The sequence below is a fragment of the Panthera leo genome, chromosome F3 (genome assembly GCF_018350215.1).
Source record: "Panthera leo isolate Ple1 chromosome F3, P.leo_Ple1_pat1.1, whole genome shotgun sequence".
NCBI classification, from domain to species: Eukaryota; Metazoa; Chordata; class Mammalia; order Carnivora; family Felidae; genus Panthera; species Panthera leo.
The window spans coordinates 43393844-43417863 of record NC_056696.1 but is presented as its reverse complement, the minus strand read 5'-3'; the positions used below and the strand labels follow the sequence as shown (position 1 = coordinate 43417863).

Here is a 24020-nt window from a genome sequence, read left to right as displayed (position 1 = left end):
GCCCTCACCACCTGCCCAGGGCTCATCCTCATGGGATGACTCAGTCCAGCCTGCCTTTGGCTGGCTTGGAGCCACAGATGCCACCCGGTCTATTTTGAGTTCGCAGAACAATAGTTCTAAACTGGGGCCGCTCGTTAGAATCCTCTGAAGAGCTTTTAACAAACACGGACACTGGGGCCTGTCGGAGACCTATTAAGTCAGAATCCTCAGGGGAGGAGGCTTGGGCAGCAAATGCTTTTAGAGCCCCACAGGTGTTCATGATGTGCACCCAAGGGCTCAAGCCAGGGAGGGTGGTCAAGTGCGCACGGGGCTGGCCCCTCTGGGTTTCTATGGCTATCGCTGCAAGATCTGACCATTTAGAAAAGACCTCGTATTTATTCTTTTAGACACTGGGCTCTGGTAGGGCAGTGCTGGCTAGCCCTTCTAATTGTGGACATGTGGACTTTTTTCTGAGAGGTTCCTTTGCATCGGATTGTCAAAGATCTTGATGCCCCCAACAAGGCCAAGAACCCTCGGTCCGAGTGTCGTGCTGAGACCAAAGTCACAGGATCAGCTGACCGCATGCTACGGAAGTTCTTGTACTATTGGCATCAGACCTCACCGTCCCCACCGTCCTTTCGGCCCCGGGCTGAGAGGCGACTGGTGCACCCTACCCACTTGTGGCGGGGACCCAGAAAGGCACGTGCTTTACTGCCCGCGATAGCTCAGGGGGGCCATCCGCGCTCGGGGGAGAGGGACGTGATTTTTTTAAAAAACAATTTGGGTCGTGATAATTCCCCATTTGTAAAAAGAACCACACACAAGTACACAGACAGCACAGGGCCAAAACGACACGCCGTGAATTAAAATGCGAAAGTAAAGAAAGACAAGGCTCTGGGTGAAATCCAAATGGACCATGGAGGTACATTCTTGTGGAGGGAGCCCTGGGCACAACAGAGAGGTGGGTGATGGTCAGGGTGGGTCTCTTTCCCTTAGTACCCACCGTGTACACACACACACACACACACACACACTCTCTCTCTCTCTCTCTCTCTCTCTCTCTCTCTCACATCCACGGGGTGACACCGTCCCTGGCAGGTCACTTACCACGAACCAGAGTGTTGCTGGGTCTCCCCTGCTCACCCGGCCCGCCCCCCAGAGGGAAGGGTGGTCGTGGCATGTAGGGCTGGCAAAATCAGCATAATGAGAAATACACACAACGTACCCTTTACTCTCACCGAGATCGTGTGCCGGATGCTGCCCATCTTGTTGGAGGCCAGGCAGAAATACTCTCCAGAGTCCTCCTCGGAGACGTTGGTGATGCGCAGAGCCTTGTTAAAGTTCTCAAACTTGGCCTTGTCTGATGGGAGGTCCCCACCTTTCTTGTACCACGCGATATCTGGTGTCGGGCTGGGAGAGGGACCAAGCGGGAAACACGGACTCATCACCAGCTACGGCCCTGCTGTTCTTCTACAGAGTCTGGGACACCCAGGTGACCTTAAAGTGGACTTGGGCTCAGAAGGACGCGTGTCCTATGAGAGCCGACCTCTCCCATACAGAGGGGACGCTCGGCCGCAGAGCACTGAGGGACTTACGTAAAGTCACGTGAGGTTCTAACACACGTCCAGGATGCCTACCCATCTCCCTTCCCCATTACCCATGAAGGAAACAGCCAGAACGGGATGGAGAGGACGATGTTTTGCCCCCCAAACCGTGGCAAGAACAGAGCGTGCACAAACCCCCACCCGCGTCCTCCCGGAGGGTGGCCAGAGGTGGGGGTGCGAGCTGTACGTACACCCCGGAGGCGATGCACTCCAGCACGAGGTCCATGCCACGCAGTACCATCTGACTGCTCGCCGTGCCCTGGGGGTACATGAAGCTGGGGGTCCTTTCTGCAACTCCTCGGGCTGAAACAGGATAGAAGGAGCTCTCATGAGCCTCCTGCCCAGAGGGTGGACCCAGCTAGGCCAAAGCGGTCAGGCTAGAAAGAAGTGTCATCACGCCCCCTGCTTACTCCCTTACCCTCAGACGCACCAAGCCCCGGACCCTCCCAGCTGAACCCCCCCCCCCCCCCCCGCCAGGGGCCGGGGCATCATTAAGAGAGGTGTGTTAGGAAGCGTGGGGCTCCTCGGCCCCACTGGCACATGTGTGTGAGCACATCTAAGTTCTGAAAGGCTCTGGCAAGAGGAGCCCGGCTTCCTCCCTTGTTAGGAAAAGCCCTCCTTCCTGGGAAAGGAGGAGGGGGCTGCCCGGGCAGTGAGCAGTTTATTCCTGGAGCATCTTGTGTTGGGACCCCAGAGGCCAATGCGGTGGCCACCACCGGGAGGCCGTCTCAGCAGCAGCGGATGAACGAAAAGACCTGTATTGGGCCACAGGACAGACAACCTGCTCTTTGCGACCCTGGAGACAAGGAGCTGGGATGAAGCCACAGAGACCCAGATGAACAGTCAGAGATGCAGGAAGCATTATTAATGGCTTAGCAAAGACATGGAGAGAATGAATGAGCAGAGATGACAGGAAATCACTCTGGGGCCAAGACCATTCTGCTTCTTCGCTAATGACTCTGGAAGGGGGCTGGGAGGAGGGTGTTAATTGGATGTGAGAGACTGGGGGAGGGGGAGTGGGGAGTGGCAGCCAAGATGGGGGAGGTGATCTACAATTCAACTAGGCGGGAGCAGCCATCAGTGATGTGCACGTGGGTTTGGAAGGCCCGGTGGCTCGCGGAGATCGACACGGCCAGGATGGCCGTTTGGCTGTGGACAGGGTCATGCAAGTCCGGGCACACCCCCAGCACAGCAGACCCCACCTTACCTGCACCTCACCTCTCCCCGGGAGCTCTGAGCACAGTAAGACGGAAGGGAGAAGAGCAAGGGTTTTCCCACCAGGAGCCCCAAAGCAAAGGGAAGCTGGAGGAGGCACCCCTGCCCAGAGGTGTAGGGGTCTTAGACTCAGCTGGAGAGGTGAGAGGAAGAAGGCAGGCAGAGCTGCCAGGGGCCGGGAGCCCTCAGAGATGCCTGGAAGGGGAACAAGGGCATCTTCCCGGCGGGGGCTGTGAACGGGTGCTGGCAGCGAGGACAGAGTGGCGGGGGAACCCTGTCTCCGCGACACCGGTGTCTCCTAAAGGAGCTTGTTGGACAGGCTGGTGCCCGGCTGGGTCAGCAGGGCTCCCGTCTTAGAGGCACTCAGCTTCTCTCCATTAGCCATCGGGGAGTGCATTTCCTAGAGCTGGTGTCTATTTTATGCTTTTGTCAGGGGAAGAAATGATGAGAGTTAGTTAGGCGGCTGGCACAACATGTGGCACACAGCGAGCGTTCAGTCGGTGTTTGTGGGATGGATGGATTCGAGGGGAGAAGGGAACAGACAAGAAGGCAACAGTTTACCCCGCGTGTTATCTCTCTTTCTGCAGAGGTCCTCATTTGTCCCACCGGCACACACATATACAACAGTGGCTACTGAACGGGTTAATCCATTATGGGGTTAATTGGTTACCGTCTGTAACTCTTGTGGCAGCCAGCTCTCAGTCCCAAGGAAGCCTGATACAAAGCAGCAGCTTCCTCCCACCCGTTATCGTGGAATCACCCAAACAGTCAAGACAACACAAGGTCAAGGGAACTATGAGGAGAAGGAGCTTTCAGGGCAGGTGGCTCTGGTGTGAGGTTGATGAGTCTGTTGAGTGCGGGGAACCCCCGGACTACGTGGGAGAGCCAGCTCAGTTGGCATACTCCTTCCACGCAGGGACAAAATCTGCAGAAACCAGCCCGAGACCCTGTGGACATTTAATTCACACCATAGCACGCAGCACCACAAGCACACTTGGCCAGCAAAGCAGTAAGTATGGGACGGAGGAGAAATGAACAGAGTCTCGCTGTGGGGACCTTGACAATGCTGGGAGCTGTGACTATAAAAAGGTTATAGCAATACTCCCGTTCGTAGGATGTGGGCTAGCAACCACAGAATTATCCCAAAGGAGGAGAAGCTACTGGGAAACAAGCCAAGGTTCAAAAAATATAGGGAAGAACATTCTAAAAGTCAGAGGCAATAATCAGGGCCACCATTTGGTGAGCATTCATGACGGGCCAAGCCCGGGCTAACAGCTCTCTCTAGACATCATAGTCATAGTCATGTTCATCCTCACAACAAACCTGGGGGGGACCACCTCCATTTGCACCAGAGGGAACTGAGGCTCAATGGAGTCCACAGACTTGGCAAGGTCACAAGTCAGTTGTGTTTTGGATTCTGGACCATTTGGCACCAAAGTGTGTGCTCTGACACTATACTGTATCGCCTCTTTAAAGATGGATATCCCATCTGTCCCTGCTTCTGACAGCCAGCTTTGGGAGTATCTTTCTTACTCAAACCAAAGAAAACTGAAATCCAAGGGCAAAAGAGGTGAGGGAGAAAGACATTTTTGTCTTAGCAAGCTGCCCTGATGAACCTCTTCCACTATGTTTTCCTTAAATATCGTTCCCATTGTCTTAGCTAAGAGGTCATCCCTCCTCAGTGGCCATTAAATAAAGTCAAGCCCAACGTGGAAAAGAAGCTGGGAATGAGGAGGCTCCAAAGGCATCTCAACTGGATTCTTAAGGCCATGGAAGGCTTGAAGAGGTGACACACGGTATCATGAAGGGTTGAGAAGGCTGGACCCAAAGAAGAGGTTATGAAAAACTGGTCAGCTGCAGCAGGTGCCAATTTATGATAGGATAAATGATAATTTATGAAGGATAAGCCAGCTGGTGGCTTTGGGGGCCACTGCTCCCAAGGGAAGATGGCTAATTTCTTTCCCTGGAGAAGTAGACTCAGGAAGAGTCTCCAAGACAAAGGTGATTACTCTATAGGACCCTAAATGGTAGAGGATGACTGTCTCCTAGGGTATCATAGGATCTCACCCACCCTCATTGAGGTGGGGATTCAGATGATGCTTCTCTTATTCTCCCTGTTCTTCAGGGTTGGGGTCAGATCGAATACCTGATCAAACTCAGAACCCAGATGCCAAAGCTCATGTCGGTGGATTCAGGAAGAGCTCCCCACATGGGCCCCTCTGACCTCTAGCCCAAGGACAGTCCATCCTTTCCTGCTCTCCCAGGCTGTGGTTCAAGAACAGGCTCGTGGGTTTCTAGGGGAATCTGGCCAGGGGGCACACCTCAAGAGATGATACTGCCTCGGCCACCTTGGCTTTAAAGGGCCAATGAAAAAATGTTTTGGTCAACTCCTGTGAGAGGAAAGGTCAAGACTGCTGACAATCTGAGTTGCCCCCCTCCGTCAAGTACTGTGGGTTAGCAGAAGGGAGTTCAATGCATCGGATGTATCTAAGAACCTCTGCCAGAAACAGCTTTTAGGGGCAGCTGGATCTCACATTTGCTGCTTTCAATTCTCGGAATTAAGGACTCATGAGGTTGGATCCGTGGTATCTCATCCACCTCTCTGGCCCCAGAAACAGCTGACCAAACAATCCCAGAAGACAAAAAAAAATCTCTTTATCTAGTAACATTTGATACCTTCCACTGCCAGGAAATCTCTTCCATAAGTATAACCCAAATCCCTTATGCAATAGTTGGAGTTTTTGTGTGTGTGTGTGTGTTTTTTTTAAAGCAGGCTTCATGCCCAGCACAGAGCCCAGTGCTGAGCCCAAAGCGAGGGCTTGAACTCACAACTATGAGATCAAGACCTGAGCTGAGATCAAGAATCGGATGCTTAACGGACTGAGCCACCCAGGCACCCCAGTTGAAGCTTTTTTTTATTCAGTTCTCAGCACAGCTGAAGATCTGAATAGCTTTTGTTCTTCTAGTCTGCCTTCAAGTTCCTCCCTCCATAGTACTTTCTTCCCACACTTGGGCTAGCCTTTCTTCCTTTGGCTTCTCTTCAGGTTCTCTATGTCCATCTTAACTTGAGTCAACACTAAACCATTCCCTTCAGTACCAGTAATGTGCTAACACGTACTAATCATTGATGTGTCTGACACCGTGCTGGGAACCATACGCACGTTACCCTGGTTAACATTCATGACAATTCTCTGGGGCCTGTAACATACCCATTTTACAGATGAGGAGATTAAATGACTTGCCTGAGGTCACTCAGTGGTACCTCCCGGAGCCTGTGTTTAATTCAAGGAAGGCTGTCTACCTTCGAGTGCATACTCTTCTCTTGCCTGGGTGAATTCCAAGTGGCAAGCTACAATCTCAGACCAGCTCCCCCCTGCCACCGAGCAGGTCATTGGACATTTGGCGTATGTTCAGAGGGTACCAAACCATTGTAGAAATCACTAGAACAAAATGCCGTTATGGGGGGCCAAGCAGACAGATGCACTGGGCATTTTTCATTGCACCGTCTCTTTGTCCAACTCTGCACTCAGGAAGGACTTCATCTTCCTTCCTTTTCACTTTCTATGTCTTTTTAGAAGCATTCAACCTAGCTGTCCTTTGTTCACCATGTGCCTCACTTTGACTTTACACCTCTTCCAGCTGGCTTCATCCTTGGGCCAACCCCATTCATTCTACCTTGGATTGAGGAGAAGGCGGTCCATCTCCATTGTGAGTTCTTGCGAGCTTTGCTTCGTTTCATAGCCCTGGATGGTTCTTACAACTCCCACTCATTCACCTGTAATCACATCTACCACTAGTCACAAAATTTTAGTGGCTGGAATCAGTCAAACTTATCCCATTGATAAAACAATGCCTCCCTGAATAGTTTATCTTACACAAAGCAAGCAGTTTGGACCAGATGGTCTCTAAGGGACCTTCTGGCTCTGATACACTCTAGCTTCGAGAATCCTTCCATAATAGATTATCTGAAATCCAATTTAGAGAAAGGCACATTCCACACCAGTGCTCCGGGGCTCTTGACACCACGGTGGTTGGCCCCATTATTTTGAAAACAAACAATGCCCAGAATCCAACAAAGGTCCCCCGCTTCCTTGGGCAGTAAATCTCTTTGGCAGAATCTCAGTGTGGTTCTACCTGTTTGATGCCAAGTTAGAGCCTTTGCCTCTCTCCCCGGCTCACACTCCCCCTTCCCACCCCCCACTCCAGACCCCAATCATTGTTTATATTAGCACATCACAATGCAGACACTTCCTATCTATTTGAGCCCACAATGACCCCCCTGGGGACCTACAGCCTCAGCTTCCAAGGCGTAACGGATGATGGGGGCCAGCTGCCTCGCCAAAGCCAGTAAATGATGTTTCCTCTGGCTGCTCAAGGGAAACAAGACATTCTTGAGCCATGGTGGGGGGTGGGGGCTCAGGTGTGGAAATAGCTAATGACTCTACTAATCAGCTTGAGCGACCGGTTGTGGGCTACGTCAGAAATATGCCTCATGGAAAGTGTCCCATGACTTGCAAGCGTGTGGGTGGGTGGGCACCCACCCATTTGTGCACACTGCTGGAGGAGGCAAGAGACCCAGGCCATAGAGCCACGGATGGTCCGTCTTCCTTTATACTTACCTTAAAAGAGAACTCAGCAGTGAACTCTCATTCATATTTGCCAGATGGATTTTAAAGACACACGGAGCCTGTGACACGGCACCCCCAGTAACTACGGCTAGATTGCAGAGCAGGCAATTCACATCCAGATGCGTAGGAGCTAACTAAATGTACCACAAAGCTTTCCGTGTACTGTAAACCACTAGGAGGAACCAGACTTCCGTCTCCTCCTCAACGTGCGTGCGGACGCATCTGTCCTCAGATGCTCTCCATCCATCCGCCACTGATTCCTAAGATTCTACTGAGTCCTCCCAGAAGCTCTTCTGAAGTCCTACCCTGGTCTGACCAACTGTCAGCCCTGCCACCCGGCGTGAGTTAATGACACGGTATCAGTCGAGTTAGGCAAACTGGGGTTAGGACAGGCAAGGTTACTCCCAAGGTTACCGCGGCGACTCACCACTGTATATGTCAGGGTGGTTTCTTAAGGACGAGTCATTATAGGGGTTGTCTGCAATAAACAAAAGAAGGTGAGCAAACAGGAGGCCACGGAGAGCTCATGGAGGCATAAACGGGGAGAGAACAACAGAAACGCAAAGCCACGAAAACAACCGGTGGTTTTTTTTTTTTTGGCAAAGGAAAGACACGGCAAATTTGAAAAGGAAATGTGCCTGGTGAAGAACAAGCAACATAAAACAGCCCAAAAAAGGGAAGAAAAGGTTAAATCCTGCAAAAGAAGGCAATAATAAGATAAGTTTCTTTTTAATGAAAGAAATTAGGCTTGACCTTTAATGGCTTGATCCTATGTTTCCAATCAAATGAGATAAGGATTAGTGGAATCCCGCAGCGGTCTTTTGAACAACTTCCCATCAAAATCCTCAGTGCCCAGGGCTCTGGATCAGGCCAGCTCTTGGGGGGGGGGCGGGTAGCGCAGAGCCCTCCTTGAGAAGGTAAGGTACAGTGGTGGGAGCTCAGTGAGAGAAGACAGTCCAAGAGATACAGTTCATCAACAGAGAGAGAGAGAGTGAGATAGAGAGACAGAGAGAGAGGGACACAGGGGCCCTTGGCCGCTCCCGGTGATCACGGGCTGCCAGCGAGAAGCACCCGGCCTCCCCAGCCCACCTGACCAGCGGGCACCACCCTGGTCTCTGAGATGTCACTGCTGGCAGAAGGCCTCCTTCTACTCCAGGGAGGCAGAGAGAGCCAGGCTGCGGTTCAGATTTTCGGAAGAGAAAGGGAGCCTGGGACAGGAGAGACAGGGTATGGGCTAGGAGTTTTACACTTGGATGGGAGAAACCCGCTGACCAAGCTAGAGATTCAGAGCTCCTAGACTGGCTGGGGCTGAAGTCATCCCTTCAGCAGGAGGTCGGCGGCTTTGGTTCCGACGTTAGGTAATTAAGACCCTTGGGCATTTAATCCTCCGTGAAAGACATTTTGGAACAGGGCACTGAAGCATGCCAAGGCTGTGCTTTTCATTCTACCGCCATCCCCGTCCAGCTACTGGGTTCAAGTTTTGATGGTACCAACAGGGGGTGGGGTGAGGGGTACAGCCGACTGGAAGCCAAGCAGACAGCCCTGAGAAGCCAGGGACAGAGTCCAACCGCCCGAGGGAGGCAAGGCGTTGTGCCAGAATATTTGCATATTTGAAGACAGATCAAATCGTGTTACAACCGATTATAGAGGCTGTGAACACTCTTCGCTGGGACCGTATTGCATCGCTTCCCAAATCTGCTTAACATCCACTAGGGGAGATGTGCATTATTCAGAACTATCCCTTAAGATGGGGCATGTTGAAAAGTCCGAGCCAGTCTGGAGAGTCGGCTTGGGTTCACCTGGAGCTAAGGGTGGGATTCAGCCTGCCGCGGAATGAAGAGGCAGGGTGGCAGAGGGGAGGAGGGGCTGAGGCTGCCTTGGGAGGGGACGGTCCTCCTCTGGCTTGGGAGGACAGGGGCACACAGCTAAAAGGGCCCTGGCTTCATGCTCCTAGGCTCCCATGCGACCAAGGTGAAACAGAACCCACCTCTTTGCAGAGAAGTGATCCGAGCTTGGAACTAACCTCACGGTTTGTGGATTCTGCAGCACAGCTGAGAAATTCAGGGAGGCTTTCTGACTCCTAAGAGTGTCACTTAGATTAGAAGTGACATTAGAAGGAAGCAGGCTTAGTGCTTCACTGTCTGCCTCAGCAGAGAAGCCTCCTCCTTCACCACGGTCACCTCTTATTGTGGCAGAAGGCACCCAAAGGGACCTGTTCCGGTGTGGGCAAAGTAGGACACACACATCTTTGTGAGCCCGACTCTGCTGTTTGTCTTTGACCGCAACCCAAAACAAATTTGAAAAATGATTTCAGATCACCCAGTGTTTTGTATTAGATACCTTTTCCCCCTTCCTTTTACGTAGGTAGTGCAAACTCAGGCATGATGAGATTGGTTTCTTCCCCCACGGGGCAAACGGTGGTGGAGGGGCATGGTGAGAAGAGACTTTGAAGCTGTCCTAGCATGGCTATTTTGCCTCCCACCCCCAGACCTGGTTCTGGCGGTACAAGAAAGAGCCTATGTCCTTTCCAGGCAGGAAAGCAGAGAGAGCACAACTGTGCTATTTTAAGCAACTGTGCCCAATTCTGGGCTGGCGCAGATGCCCAGAACTTGCTCCCAGCCAAAGCTGCCCCTGGGAGAACTCCAGGAAGCGGACGGGGTTCTGTTCTCATCACCTGGGGGGTTCTCGGCATTCGGAGGAAAGAGTTTTCAGTGGTGAAGGGGACCCCAAAATGAATATCCTTTTCTTCCTCTGGTACAGAAAAGGATGTTTCTGGAAAGTCGAACTTCTAAATGTTGAGAATCTCTAGCTGCCTCATTCCACAGAGGAAGACGCTTTACCGTTTCCATCTCCCTGCGTGCACCCCACATGACACTGAGGACCACAGAAGGTCACCTGACTCACTCCCCCAACAGGAGGCTGACTTCCAGCATCGCACCGGGCAAGCAGAAAGGAATCCAGGTGACGGCACCGAAGGCCGTCCGGGGACTGGCTCAGTGCGCATCTTGCCCTCACTGCCCAGCACTGCCGGCCGCATCCTGGCTCCAGAGGCCACTCCGAGGTCCTGGGCAGACCACACTGTCCTCCTCAGCTCAGCCAGCTGGCAGCCGATTGCTCCTGACGTGCACTGAGACACTTCAGGCAGCCCAACTTTCTTCTCTAAGGGTCCCCTCTGGGCCTGGGTCCGGAATAAGAAAGCCAGCGAGGGGCAGCAAGCAGAATGAAGCTGGGTCATCCTGCCAGGAGCACGCGGGGCTTTTCCTGGGGTTTCTGGCCATCCTATTGGTTAGCAAATTATGGGCAGCGTGACACCAACTTTAGAACAGTGCGTCGGGAGCTGCAGAAGCGGGGGAGATGGGCTGGAGGAGGGTTCAATGGGGTCCAGAGAGAAAGAAGATGAGGGAGGAGAAAAGAAGAAAGGAAGAAGGACGGAGGAAGAGAGTGAGAAAGCAGAGAAGAAAATGAAAAGAAAAAAAAAAAAAAAGAAGGGAAAAAACTTCCATACAGGAGAAGGGGAGCAGGAAGAAAGCTGTTCCTTGGGGGTCCACCCCGATGCCCAGTGGACACGGAGTGTGGGGCTGGGGGCTCTCAGTACCACCTGCTTCCATCACTGGCAGGGACCGCTGAGGAAAGACGACAGTACGAGGGGGCCAGGCCCCCAGCTGTCGTGAGTGAGGAGTGAGCTCCCCCGGCCTCTCCCCGCGCCCTTCTGGGAGGTGTGTGGGCTCTGGGGTTCAGGCTGTTTTCCCCCACCTGCGGCAGCTGCCGGTGCCTATGTGATGCCATTTGCCTGGCCTCCCCCAAAACCACCACCGTCCACGGTGTGGAAAACGGCATTCACAGCTGAGTCCGACAGACTGAGGTCTCCTCTCGAGAAGGCCTGTTACAAACCCACGCTGCAAACTACCACGGCCACTTTGAACCCAATGCCCTAAAGCAGGCTGAGGACTTGAAGCCAGAGCTCCAGGCCGGCGGGTCCCCGGCAAGAAGTATCTCTGTGAACTGACTAGGTTTCCTCCTCCGTGGAGGGCCACCCGTGCTAAGCGGATCGGGAAATGCGAACTCCCCTTGGCACCAGCCAAACGGCGTCGGGAAATAAAAACGGCAACAAATAAAACCAGAACATAAGTCTGCAACTTGCAAACGCAGTCATTCCAGGCGGTCCAGCGTATACGTGTTACAGAATCAAGCACAATTCATGGCGGTGTCCCTACTCATTTGGCTATTCTGTACTATGGCTTTATTCTAGAAGTACAGACAACCATACAACGGCTAGACATAAAAGAAATACTCAAGCTGCGTGCACGAGAGAGATGCCAGATGGCCACTCGAAGCAGTGCTTCTCCGATGCCGCTGTGTGTCCAGGGCACCTAGAGAGCTAATGGAGAACACGGAGGCCGGGACCGTGGAGGCAGGTTAGGGCTGAGCCTGGGATGGTTGCCCAGTTGGCCAGGTGACTCGGACTGACACCGAAGCTTGAGAGGCACTGACTTAGAGTGGGACCAAGTTTAACCCAAGGCTTCAGAATGAAGAGATGTCGTTTCAAGTGGCTCGAGTGGCTGAGGCACAATGAGCCGGGAGGATTCCCTGGTCAGTCTCGGGGACAAGGCTTCCCCCAGACCCAGGTGCCTGGGGCTCCATGAGCTCAGTGGGCTTGTGCCCCTGGCTCCTGGCCCCCGGCAGGGACCTGCACTTACTGGTGAGGACCTTGAGGGTGAACGCGTTCTTCTGCTGGATGGTGTGGGTAAAGTGGAAGCGGGCATTGCAGCTGTAGTCTGTCTGCATATCCTGCAACATCACGTTAGAGAAATACAGGTCTCCGTTGTGGCCCTGGGAGACGCGCTTGTCTTGGGTGATGGGCTCCATGGCTATTAGGAAGCAGAGGTACAGAGGGGGGTTAGCAGTAATGGTAACAGTAATACAATCATGATAGTTCTGGCAGTCGAGGACCAACAGGGCGCCCGGTGGGTCAGGAATTCAACGTTATTTGGTCTAATCCTCCAACTCTGAGGCAAGGCTTATTCGAATTTTACAGATAAGAGAGCGGTGGATTTAATGTGTCCTGCATTGCAAAAGCAGTGACGGAAGGGCAGGATTCAGATTCACACCGGTCTGCCCACCACACCCATGCTCTATGGCCATACTTTTCCGCCTCCTGTTCATGCCAGAAAAACTCTGGCCCCGAGCCAGAGGGAGGGATTTGCTTCCCAAATCAAGAGTCAAATTCACTCGTTTTCTATTTGAAGCTCTTACTCCCACCAGCACTACCAATTATAATCGCGAGATACATACTAATCAATGATATGCACCATCAATTTTAGGGTGCTTCCTAATTTCAGTGATGGTTAACACATGAAAATGGTGCTTTTTAGAATTAGTGACATCCTGGGAGTGGCTGAGGAGGCTGACTACATTATCTATGATTTTTGAAGCATTAGACGTAAACTCAAACTCCTTCCTACCCTGCCCCCCCCCCCCCACAATTGTTTATTAAGTCACTATTTCTTTTTGTTTTGAAGTTTATTTATTTTGAGAGAGAGAGCACACGCGAGTAGGAGGGGGACAGAGAGAGAGGGAGAGAGAATCCCTGTCGGTGCGGAGCCTGACTAGGGGCTCAATCTCATGAACCGTGAGACCAGGACCCGAGCCAAAATCAAGAGCGGGAAACTCAACTAACTGAGCTGCCCAGGAGCCCCTGAAGACGCTACTTCTTAAGGCTCAAAGTTAATGATGCCAACCCTTCAACGATGGGCTGGTCGGTTCTGCAAATCATTTACCCAAGATTTACTGTAGGCCTACTGTGTGCCAGGCACTGTGCCAAGTATTGAAAGGCTGGGGAGGCAGAGGGAGCCAGATCAGGAAGGGAAAGAAGTCTGGACTTCGTCCGAGGTGATGGAGGAGACAGTGAAGGGCTCAGAGAATACAAATGAAACTATCAGATTCATTTTTGGGAAGACCAAGGAGGCCAGTTATGGCTGATTATGGCAACCCAGGGAAATGCGGATGGTGGCCTGTGTTGGACAGATGCCAGCAAGGGTCACGAGATCTGCTCGGGAGGCAGCATGGACATAAGCTGGTGACGGGAGTGATGCAGGGGATGAGAGGGTCTGAGCTGTTAGCTAACTAACCAACCCTCCAGCCCGTGGCCGGGCAGCCTTCCCCAGGCGTATGCACCATGGTGATGTAGCGAGAGAATGAATGAGGGCAAAGCCCTCTGTCTGCAAAACAATGCGCAACTCTGCCTCCTCGACAGGCAGCCTCTTTCAGAAGCAGGCCGCTAAAAACTCGGGGATGGACGGAAGATGCATGATAAGCAGGCAAGCAGGCAGATCTATACATTGAGCGATGGATGGACAGACAGGGGAGCAGGTACGGAAGGAGGCGGAGGGGAAGCCGGGAAGACACAGACAGCGGCGCTCCAGTCGCCTTTATAACTCACGTCCCCACTTATTTTGGTTGAAAATGTGGGAAGAAACAGGTCCAGAGTGGTGAAGAGTCTCAGTCCAAAACAGAACCGAACAAGCTCTCGACGATACTCTGTCCCTCTGCAAACACCGTCTCCCTATCGCTCCTTTATCAAAGGTTACATCCCTGTGCCTGGCTGTGTCCCAGTAAATCCAGACCAACCAGAGATTGAACCACGAGGCTTTCTGTCAACTCGCCATCATCACAAATATTACTGAGCACTTTACCGTGCATCTGGCTCTGTTATAAGCATTTTGGCTGTATGACCTCATTTATCCTAACAATGGCCCTATTAAAGAGGGACAGCGATTAGCCCTATTTCTTCCAGAAGAGGAAACTGAGGCCCAGAGATGTTAAGCAACTTGCTATCAGCAGTCAGGCTAGGAAATTAGCCTGAGCGGCCTCTCACCGTGTTCTCAGCCACGTGGCCCCTTTACACCAGCTTCTCACAAGTGAAGGCCTTCCAGCCTTGGGCAAGCCCTTCCCATTTCACACACCCACCCCCCTCCTTAAGATTAAAGTAGAAATCAAACGCCCCCCAAGACTTACAGCTGCTCATCCAGAAGATGACTGGGGATGGAAGTCCGGGTGGGGGGTTGCACTGGAGGGTCAAGGGAGCACCTTCTTGAACCACGACAGGGTCTAGGTTTTCCTTGGGCCACAGGGGAGATTCTGGGGAGAGTCAGACAGAGGCGGGTGAAATGAGGGGGATGGCTGGGGCCGAGGCAAGGAGCAGGTTAGAGGCAGAAATGCAAGGGGGAGAAGGACAAGGGGAGATGGGAGAACAAGGGAGTGGGGAGAGAGCCCCCGTGGGTCTAGGCAAGGTACAGCGAGAGAACAGAGGCCATTTGTCTAAATAAATACACAGCTTCAAAGGCTCCTCTCCTTCCTCTCCTCCTTTGCCCAGAAGGCAGGTGAAGTTGCTCAAGACTGGTTTGGTAGCCTCCTCTCCCAGGAATCTTTCTGAGTAGGGGGAGGTGCGCTCCTCCTCAGAGGCAAACAGCAAGCAAGACTTGCAGGGCACCAAGGCAGCCAAGGGCAGGGGCGGCCTTTCTGGAATGACCCTCCATGCTCCCCCGCCATTTCCCCAGAAGCAGGGCATGCCGGTCCCCCCTCTGCCCATGCTACTCACTGGACACCTGCAGGCGGATCCTATTGGACAGGGCCGTGCCAAATTTGTTCCGGGCAAAGCACTGGTATTCCCCCTCATATTCCTCGGGCCGCCCCCCACTGCGGAAGTCGATCACCAGGGTCCCGGATCTCCTCCTCATTGACACCCGGGGGTCCTTGGCGATGTTGAAGAACCTGCTGTTGCGAGTCCAGTGGAAGCTGTGTATGATGGGGGCGGGGGACGGGCGCGGAGGGGAGAGGCAGGACCACAAAGAGAAACAGGGTGGGCTCCGGGCTCCAGGTGAGAGCCTCGGGGCTCTGGTCCCTGACCCTGTCCCATAACCGCACCTCCATACCAGTGGGTCCCACCCTGGTTGAGCGGCAGAACTGACTGGGAAGCCTGATAAAATGCAGAGTCCTAGGTGGCAGTCAGATGACCGTGTGGGGGGCACGTCCCTGACATTAGCGCTCTTACCCAGCCAAGGCTGGGAGTCATGGCTGGAAGTGGTAGATACCCACATAGCCACCAGGGGACGATGTTCTTTGCGGGAGCAGGCAGGGACTTTTAGTTTTTATTTATTTTATTATTATTATTTTTAAAGAATACTTATTTCTTTTTGAGACAGAAAGAGAGAGGGCGTGTGTGAAAGTGGTGGGGTGGGGCGGAGAGGCAGAGAGGGAGAAGGAGGCAATCCCAAGCAGCCTCCACACCATCCACTCGGGGCCTGACTCGGAGCTTGATCCCATGAACCATGAGATCGTGACCTGAGCCAAAAGCAAGAGTCAGAGGCTTAACCGACTGAGCCACCCAGGTGTCCCTAGGCGGGGGGTTTGATTTTTTGTAATATTTCACCCAGGCCAAGCACATCGGGGAGCTGGCTCTACCTCTCCTGTCTCATTCAATAACCAACTCTAAAGCCAAAGCCAAAGAGCAATGGCCCGGGTTATCCATGCTCCTGCTCATGGGTGCAGAAGACAGCAGTGGCCGCACCTTCTAGCCCAGGAGGGCCAGCTTTGAAAGAACAAGCAGCCCTCACAAAACTGAGCCCAGAGGGGAAGACGCTAGAATCTCCCTCTCCTTCTGGGGGGGGTGGGGATGTGTGCACAGCTGTCCAGAACATAACTTAAAAGAAGCAGGAGTGGCTGCTCAGTGTCTCAGAATCACTGTTACTGCAAAGGAACCGTGGGGGGCAAAGACCAAACTTCAGAAGTAAGGCCATCCATGCCCTGCCTGACCCTGCAGGGTGACCCTGTTCCTTCCACCCTGGGTGAGAGAGAGGCCTTGCTCGTTCTCAGGCTCACGCAGACCAGGTGGGGGGTGGGCAGAAGAAGGCTGCCATATACCCAAGGCTCTGTCCTGCCTCATTTTCCCTGACAGACACCTGCACGGGGTCCTGTCATGTTTGGTCTGAATCAGGCACGAGGCCCTGGAACAGTCCAGCCTGTGGAGGCTGCTCTGAAGACGGGGGACCAATAGCAGAACATCTCTGAATCTCCAGGGTTTTCTGTCTGCTGGAGACAAACCTGGCCTGGGGGTGGGGGTGGGGGGTGGGGGCAGTGCAGTCAGAGGCCTGGGTTTAAATCTAAGCTCTGCCCTTTTCAATCTGGGAGACCTTGGCAAAGGGGCATAATATCTCCGTGCTTCTGTTTCATGTCCTCTTCAGGAGGACGGGGGTTCTTCTCTGAAGGGCAGGGGTGTGGTCTCAATGCCCTCTTTGCGGGGCCCCTTGGATTTACCTGCCAGCGCACTCACCTGGGGGCCGGGTTCCCCTTTGCTTCACACTCAATCAAGATGTTATCACGGGGATCCACGATGTGGTCCTTCACTGACTGCTTGGTGATGGTCGGGGGCTGGGACACTGCAACAGCACAAACAGGGAGCGGTCAGGGTTGCGGGGACCTGCCGGGGGCCCCGGGCTCGGGGAATGGCTGAAATTAACATCTTCAGGAGCCATAGGACAAGCAGGCAAACGGGGGGCGGGCAGTGCCTCCTTTTGGGGACCCAGCTCCTTAAATGGGGCCGCAGGAAAGGGGGTTATGCCAAAGACTGAGCCTAAGAAGAATCCCTCGAAGATCTCATGGGATCCCTACGAGAAACTTTTGTTTTACCCATTCTTCTATCCCAACACTCAGTATGATGCCTTGTGCACAAGAGTTCTTGATATATGTTTGTCGAATGAATAAAGGAACCCAGCGCAGGTCACATTCCAGAGCCTAGGAGCCGTGATGGTTCTGAGCCCTGGAGGGTCAACAGACGGCCGAACTGTGGTGAGGCTGGAGCTCACAGGTTCAAGTTCCCAGGGCCTGGGCCCAAAGAACCAGCTCCTCTCACGCTTGGTCCCCACCTCCAGTGTTCTCCGCGGTGCTCCTTGCCAGCTACTTGAGGGTGGGGAGCAGAGGCCCTTCTTACCCACCTGCTCCTCTGCCCTTCCCAGCAACAGGAATCTCCGGGTGGATGGCTGCGTCCCCGTGTGGTAAGGGACCGCACTACAGGGCCCTGGTGTCAAGAAACCCCCAGCAGGCAGGGTGGAGAGGCGGCTGATCCCCCCCCATCTCCTCACTTGGCCTTCTCCCACCCTCCCTGCTGCCCTCCTACCTCCCAGAGGCACAGGTGCACAGAGGCGCCCAGGGGACTTACGCTCATTCTGAATGCTTGCTGTTAGTTCCGATGGGTTAGCATTGTGAGGGGGAGAAAAGAAGACAGAGGTTATAGGTTATCGTACATGACTACTCGCCCAGGGGTCCTCACGCCCCAGCCTGCCGGGAGAGTAGGGCTGCAGCGCTCGGTGGGAGAGCCACCCAGAGGTGGGGACGGACTCAGCGAGCGCTTCACAGAGGCGACATTTCCACGGGGAGCTCAAACCAAGCAGTTGAGCAGAAAGACCGGCTTCTCATCAAGTGGTGTTGCCGGGAAAGCCCAACTATCGAACGGGACGATGCTGCTGGAAAGAGGCTGGGCTCTAAAGATGCCGTCCACCCTCTCTGGACGCCATTGAGGAAAGCGGGCCCCCCGGCCAATGGTGCCCGGGTGAGGCTGAGGCTGAGAAGCCTGGCAGCAGCAGATCTGAACCAGGGCTATGAGGCAAAGCCCACACGGTCCACAGGCCTCGCTCCTTCCGCCGCACCTTCTTCTCTGTCCCAGATGCAAGCACCTTCTTGCCTATCCTTTGGAAAATTCTAGGGACCGATGAATCACCGCGGCTCTGCTCATGGCAGAAATACGCTGCCCTACGGAAATCCCTCTTCCAAACAAGTGCAGGGATGAAACAGAGCCCACCACTCCTTTCTGTGCTTTTTACAAAAAGGATAAAGAGGCAGGTAGCAAAGGTCTGCACACCTGAGATGTGCGGGTGCTCGTGTACAGGTGTGTGCATGTTTGAGGTCGGGTTTCTCAAACCTGACAAGTGTATGAATCACCCAGGCTGGCGGGGGGTGGGGGGACGGGTCTGGTTAAAATGCAGATTCTGATTTAGCAGACCCTACGTTTCTGACAAGCTGGTGGTATGTGTACCAAGCTTCGAACGGCAGGATCTTCGATGGTCATGTGCTTCCTGGGGAGGAGGTCTTGGTTAAAATTCGCAGAAAGGAGAACATGTGTTTCTGTAACTTCGTAAGATGTCCCTTCTTTATGGTTCTATCATGAAGTAACAGGCCGTGCGTATGTCACGCTGGTGCAGATATCAGATACGTGTTGGTGCTGTGGGCTGACTTCTTCAGAGTGGGTGCTTCCCCGGGAAGCAAAGGCTGCGGGGGAGCCAAGGTGACCTCGAAGCTTTCTGACTCAGCCGCAGTGAGTTGTGGAAGAGGAGTCCAGGGGCCCAGAGAAGGGCGGTGTGCAGCAGGCAGGGCTAAGGCAGGACCAAGAGGTTCCGGAAGAGTCACGAGAGAGAAGACAGACATGAGAGAGGAAAGGTGGAGTGTGGCAGGAACGAGTCCCCTGCGATCCACACTGTTGGTACATGAAAGTCTTGAGTAAGACCCACGAAAAGGTTCAAAACAATTCTTTCAAGTGGGCCAGGGTTGTGTGTTTGCTGGGGCACTGAAATATTTTATCTGCTTTGCCATTTGCCTGGGTGCAGCCTCGGCAGGAAACAAAAAGGAATGAAAAGTCCGGGGAAAAGCAGAAATCTGTGGTTTCTGAACACGTGCCGCCGGGAACTCCCCATGATGGTATCTTCACCCATATAAGATCTTCCTGCCAGGGGCCCAAGAAAGATAGTTCTGGAAAGCCAGTGTGGTTGGGCATGGAGGAGGAGGAGGGGAGAACGGGCCATTTTCAGGAGAAGTAGGCCCTTTGACCACTAGCCCAGGCCTGCGGTTTCTTCATCTCAAGACACAGTTGATGTCTCTTGGGTCCTCACACACAGTGGAGGGCTCTGTCCTTGTCCTGGCAGGGGTTTTGCTTTGCCCACATGGCCTTCAAGCCTCTCTTTTATAAAATCAAAGGTTGGCTCAATGGAAAGAGCCCTAGACATTATCCAGGGAATCTCAGATTCTTAGAAGGGAAGTCACATAGCAAATTTGCTGCAGAACTGGAATAAGGACCAGTTCTCCTGTAGTCTGGTCCAAAGCTCCTTTCACAGATCTGTCCTTGGCCAGAGAGGTGGGTGGGCCAAGTGGAGCCCCAACACTCTCTCCTCCTTGACATTCTGGACAAAGGAGAGTAAGGAGGGAGGTCTTGGGGGGAGTGGAGACCCTCAGAGCTGGCTGGATGCTGTCCCCAGCCCCACACTGAAATCAGGCCAGGGGCCTCTTGAGAGTCTAATTCCCTAAGGAGGTAATGACATCTGCAACCGTCATTGTGCCACCAAGGAATTTATTACAGAGACACAACCAAACCAGAGGACAAGCCACCATAGGGAGATGACCGTGAGGACCGCGTGCCTGGGGACAAGGGCAGCCTACTTAGTCCTGTGACAACCCCCCCCCCCCCAAACCCTCTGTTACACCACCTGCCCTTCTCTCCATCTATAGAACTTGCTGGTGATGTCAAGTGGAAAATGAGTTTGCTCTTCTGCCTTCCAAGGGGGAGGAAAAGTCTTCCAATGAGCTCTGCAGGGGGTAAGGCAGGTGCCTGCCCCGTCTGCAAGGTTCCTTTATACATGCACTTCTTCTCTTTCCCTGGCTGGTATTTACAGTCCCTGGCACCCAACCCATCCCTGAAGGGTGTGTGTGTGTGTGTGTGTGTGTGTGTGTGTGTGTATTGAGGTCGTCCTGCAGCACTATTTGGGATGACAGTGAGGAAGAAATGTTCCTCCCACCCCACCGTCTCCTCTGTGGGCTCCTAGGAGAAAAATGCCCAGTCCCTTGACGTGGAGAGGGGGACAGAGGGGCGAGCTGCCAGCAGACTCACTTTTTGGCAAACCCACTCTTGTTGATGAGGCGACCCTTTGCTTTCTTCAAAGGTCACGCTGTTCTCCTTGGGGCTGGTGAGGGGGGTGAGGCGGGTGCGTGTGACTCTGTTGGCACAGCGGCGGGAGCTGGAGGCCGGGGCTTCAATGAGGGATTGTGTAGCCGCCGGGGGCTATTCCAGGAAGCCTGCTGGGCCCAAACTCCCCAGAGCAGAAGCAGTGCCCCGGTCCTCAAGGCACAGATAATGCCCCCTGAAGGGGCAAGCGAGCGGAAGGGCACCCCTGACAGGGCAGCCTCTAGCCAGAGCCCCCGCAGCCTCTCCCAGAAGAGTGCCTGGCCTTCACTTCTCCCACATCTGGGCTCTTATGAATAACGCTGCAGTGAACGTGAGGTGTAGGCATCTCTCTCTTACCTTTTGTGACAACACGGATAGGCCCTGAGGACCTTACGCTGAGTGAAATTAAGTCAGAGAAAGATCCGGTATGTTCTCACTCTATGTAGAATCTAAGAACTTCACACTCAAAGAAACAAAGTAGAATGGTGGTTGCCAAGGGCTGGGAGGGGGGCGGGAAAGTGGGGAGATGCTGGTCAAGGCATACAAAGTTCCAGCTCTAAGATGGGTATGTTCTGGGGACCTAACGTACGGCCTGCAACTGTAGTTAACAGAACTATATCATACACCTGCGAGTTGTTGAGAGAGCAGATCTTCAAAGTTGCCACCCCATACACACAAAAGGTAATTATGGACGTGTAAACTAACCCATGGGGTCATCATTGCGTAATGTATACGTGTAGCAAATCATCAAGTTGTACACCTTAAACTTACATATGTTGTATGTCAATAAATACCTCAATGACTCTGGGGGGAGAGGAGTAAGAACGTACGGTCTTTCCCCAGCCCCTCCCACCGGGCCACGGCCTAGGGTGAAGAAGGAAGGGTGGGCTCAGGTAACTTGGGGGGCACCTGTTATGCTGGGCCCAGCAAGAGGGGAAAACCTGGCTGAAGAGGACCTCTTCCCTGGGCAACTGGGTCCCCTCTGAAGGGCTGGCCTTCTCTTGTCTTGCATTCATCTTCTGTAGGCTTATTCTGGACATGTCACCAGGGCCACTGAGCCTGCAGCCGGCAGGGAGGTATAGGGCATAGGAGGCATGCTTCGGGCAGGCATCGTGAGTTTCCTGTTGTGCGGCGGCCCGGGGCACCAGGCCTGGTGTCACAAAAGACCTCACCTCCTCATTCAGAGAGGTGCTGTAGTCATGTGCTGGCCCTGCCACTTATGAGCTGGAGAGAAAGGCTTTATTTCTCTGCACCTCGGTTTTCTAACCTGTCAGCGAAAGATGAGACTCAAAGGAGATGCTTCTAAAGCACTTAGCTTTCAGCCAGACATGTGGCAGCTGCTACTCTGGTGAGTTCCAAGAACTAAAAGAAGGTGGGATTAGCAGAGGGAGGGGTGGGACATACCGAGTGCCAACCTGGTCATCAAGTTGTACATCTTAAAGAGACCTGGGATCTATTCATGAATCCATCACCCATTTGCTGTGCGACCCAGAGCAAGGAAAGGTCTATGTTTCCTTCAATGCATTTCCGGAAGTAGGGGACACTCGAGGCCCTCCTCACGGACACTGAGGTGGGGAGATGGTGGTGGGGGAGGTCAGGGCACTTGTGGCTCTTTGCCCCACACGCGGTACTCTGGAGACACTGACTGCTAGCTCACCTGCCCATGGCTCTGGTAGAGCTTTAGAAATCCAGATTCCTCACAAAGATGTCAAAGCCATCTATTTATAAGTTCTTCTTGAAGGAACCCCTCACCCACTAGCCCCAGGGATCAAAGTGGCAAGTGAATGAGTGAGGAGAAGCAGCAGAAGGGAAATGAGCCTTCACCACTTCTTTGATAACCCAATTTCCTCTGTATCCCTCTGCTCTCCAGGGACTTGGCCTTATCGTGCTCCTTATTAGACTGTCTGCCTGGGATTGTTAATGAGAGACTCTTTCTTGAGCTATCAGTGGAGATGGTCTCCACGGGAACAGTTCATGTCATGACCCCCCCCCCCCATTCAGTGAACACACACACACGCACACACACACGTGCATGCACACACACATACATGCACTTGGGGCTATTGGGAAGGCAACAGGGCCTTGCCCGTCTTGTTTCTGGGTCCTTATAGTTTCTGCTGGCCTTCTCTTACCCAGAAGTGGCCACTCCTCTGGGCAGTTATTATTTGTAGGGTTGAGTGGGGAGGGGGGAGCTGAAGTATGTGTAATTCTTCTCCAAGCTATGCTGACTCCCGGCCCCAGGGTCTGGCTTTGGAGAGCTCAGTGGGCACTTCTTGGAGCCTGTATCCCTCTCCCAGCCCTCCTTAGACATCTGTCACCTGGACAGAGCCCAAGTCAGCATCGGCATCATGTGGATCCCATCTATTTCTGGAAGCAGGACACAGGGGACAGAGGTGGTATGCCCACATCAGAGCACTGGAATGCCAAGACATTCCGGTGGAGGTGTCAGAATGGCGGCAAAGGGGGGTACGCAGCTAAATGCAGGGCCATGGAGCATGGCTGCCAGTCATTGAGCCACTTACGAACGTAGCAACAGATACGGCCGCAAGAGACATGGCTGTCGGCATCCCAAACCCCTTATTTTATGATTCTGATGGCCAAATAATGCCCCCACCGTGGGAAACAGAATGATACAGATTTTACTTTCCAACTTCGCCACGGGCGAGGCAAAAACAAACAGAGGGAATCAGCGCCTGGGTTTTGGACCCTGGTGTTAAAATGGAGCTCTACTTTAATGTTTCATTTAGCCCCAGGCTTCTGCGAAATAATTCCCTTCCCAACCCTCCCCAGGCCATCCATCCTGATTAGTCCAGCCGCGAGGGCCTAGGATCCAGCTCAGATATTAGGAAGGCAAATGAGAACTATCCATTGCACTTGGTCCTTGGAAACTCCACTTTGATGGGCAAGTCAAGACTGCAGAGATCGGAGGGAGGAGAGTGGAGGGAAGAACTCCTGAGTGACACACTGACTTTCAAATCTGCCACCTCCAGTCCTGCTCGGCAGGCTCCGGGCAGCCCCAGCATCAGCTCAGCCACAGTCCTCAGAGATCGTGCCGCGCAATTCGTCTCACATTCCCAAACGCGGATCTGCTTCCGTCAATTCTTTGCAGGGAAACCCAGCTCTGCATCCAGAATCACTTCCCCTCTCCCCAACCTCTTCCAAAGTTGGTCTTCACTCCCCGCCGACCTCCCATCCCCTCCCAACTCCTCTGCCCCAAATCAGGAGAATCAAAGAGGATGGGGCAGGACTCACGATCCATAGGAATCTCGATGGCCCCGCTGAGGCTGAGGAGGCAGAGCAGGAAGGCTGCGTGGACCCAGGGCGGCGGCTGCTGCTGCCTGGCCATCCTCAGTACTGGGCCCCGCTCCCTGCTCCCCGGCCCGCGGGGTCTTGCTGCCTCCAGCAGCTCTAACTGGGCCTCTCGGACAGAGTTCAGCTGTGGAAAGAAATACAATGCCAAGTGAGTTTTTCTTGAACTTGTGGTCTGTTCTAGCAATCCTCCGGGGCCTGAAGGACTCCAGGGTCCTGTTGGTCACAGACCAGTGCTCTAGAATAGGATTTCTTAACGCTGATGCACATGTGGGACCCACAATTCTCTGTGTGGGGAACTGC

The 24020-nt window shown here is 53.4% G+C and overlaps 1 protein-coding gene across 5 annotated transcripts in view; it reads right to left on the bottom strand.

Annotated features, from left to right (window-relative positions):
• The window catches only part of NFASC (neurofascin), a 69646-nt gene extending 45892 nt beyond the window's left edge, over positions 1 to 23754 (bottom strand). For 3 of the 5 annotated variants that reach the window (XM_042925129.1, XM_042925130.1, XM_042925133.1), the window contains exons 1-8: positions 23661 to 23754; positions 16755 to 16860; positions 15024 to 15220; positions 14441 to 14563; positions 12124 to 12294; positions 7854 to 7904; positions 1775 to 1886; positions 1205 to 1389 (exon numbers count right to left, since the gene is read on the bottom strand). In XM_042925129.1, coding sequence (XP_042781063.1) covers positions 1205 to 1389; positions 1775 to 1886; positions 7854 to 7904; positions 12124 to 12294; positions 14441 to 14563; positions 15024 to 15220; positions 16755 to 16860; positions 23661 to 23754 — 1039 coding nt within the window. Of the gene's footprint in view, positions 1 to 1204; positions 1390 to 1774; positions 1887 to 7853; positions 7905 to 12123; positions 12295 to 14440; positions 14564 to 15023; positions 15221 to 16754; positions 16861 to 17639; positions 17658 to 23660 lie in introns of all 5 variants that reach the window. The other 2 variants (XM_042925128.1, XM_042925132.1) reach the window with 2 other exon arrangements.
• Positions 23755 to 24020: the final 266 nt, after the last annotated feature.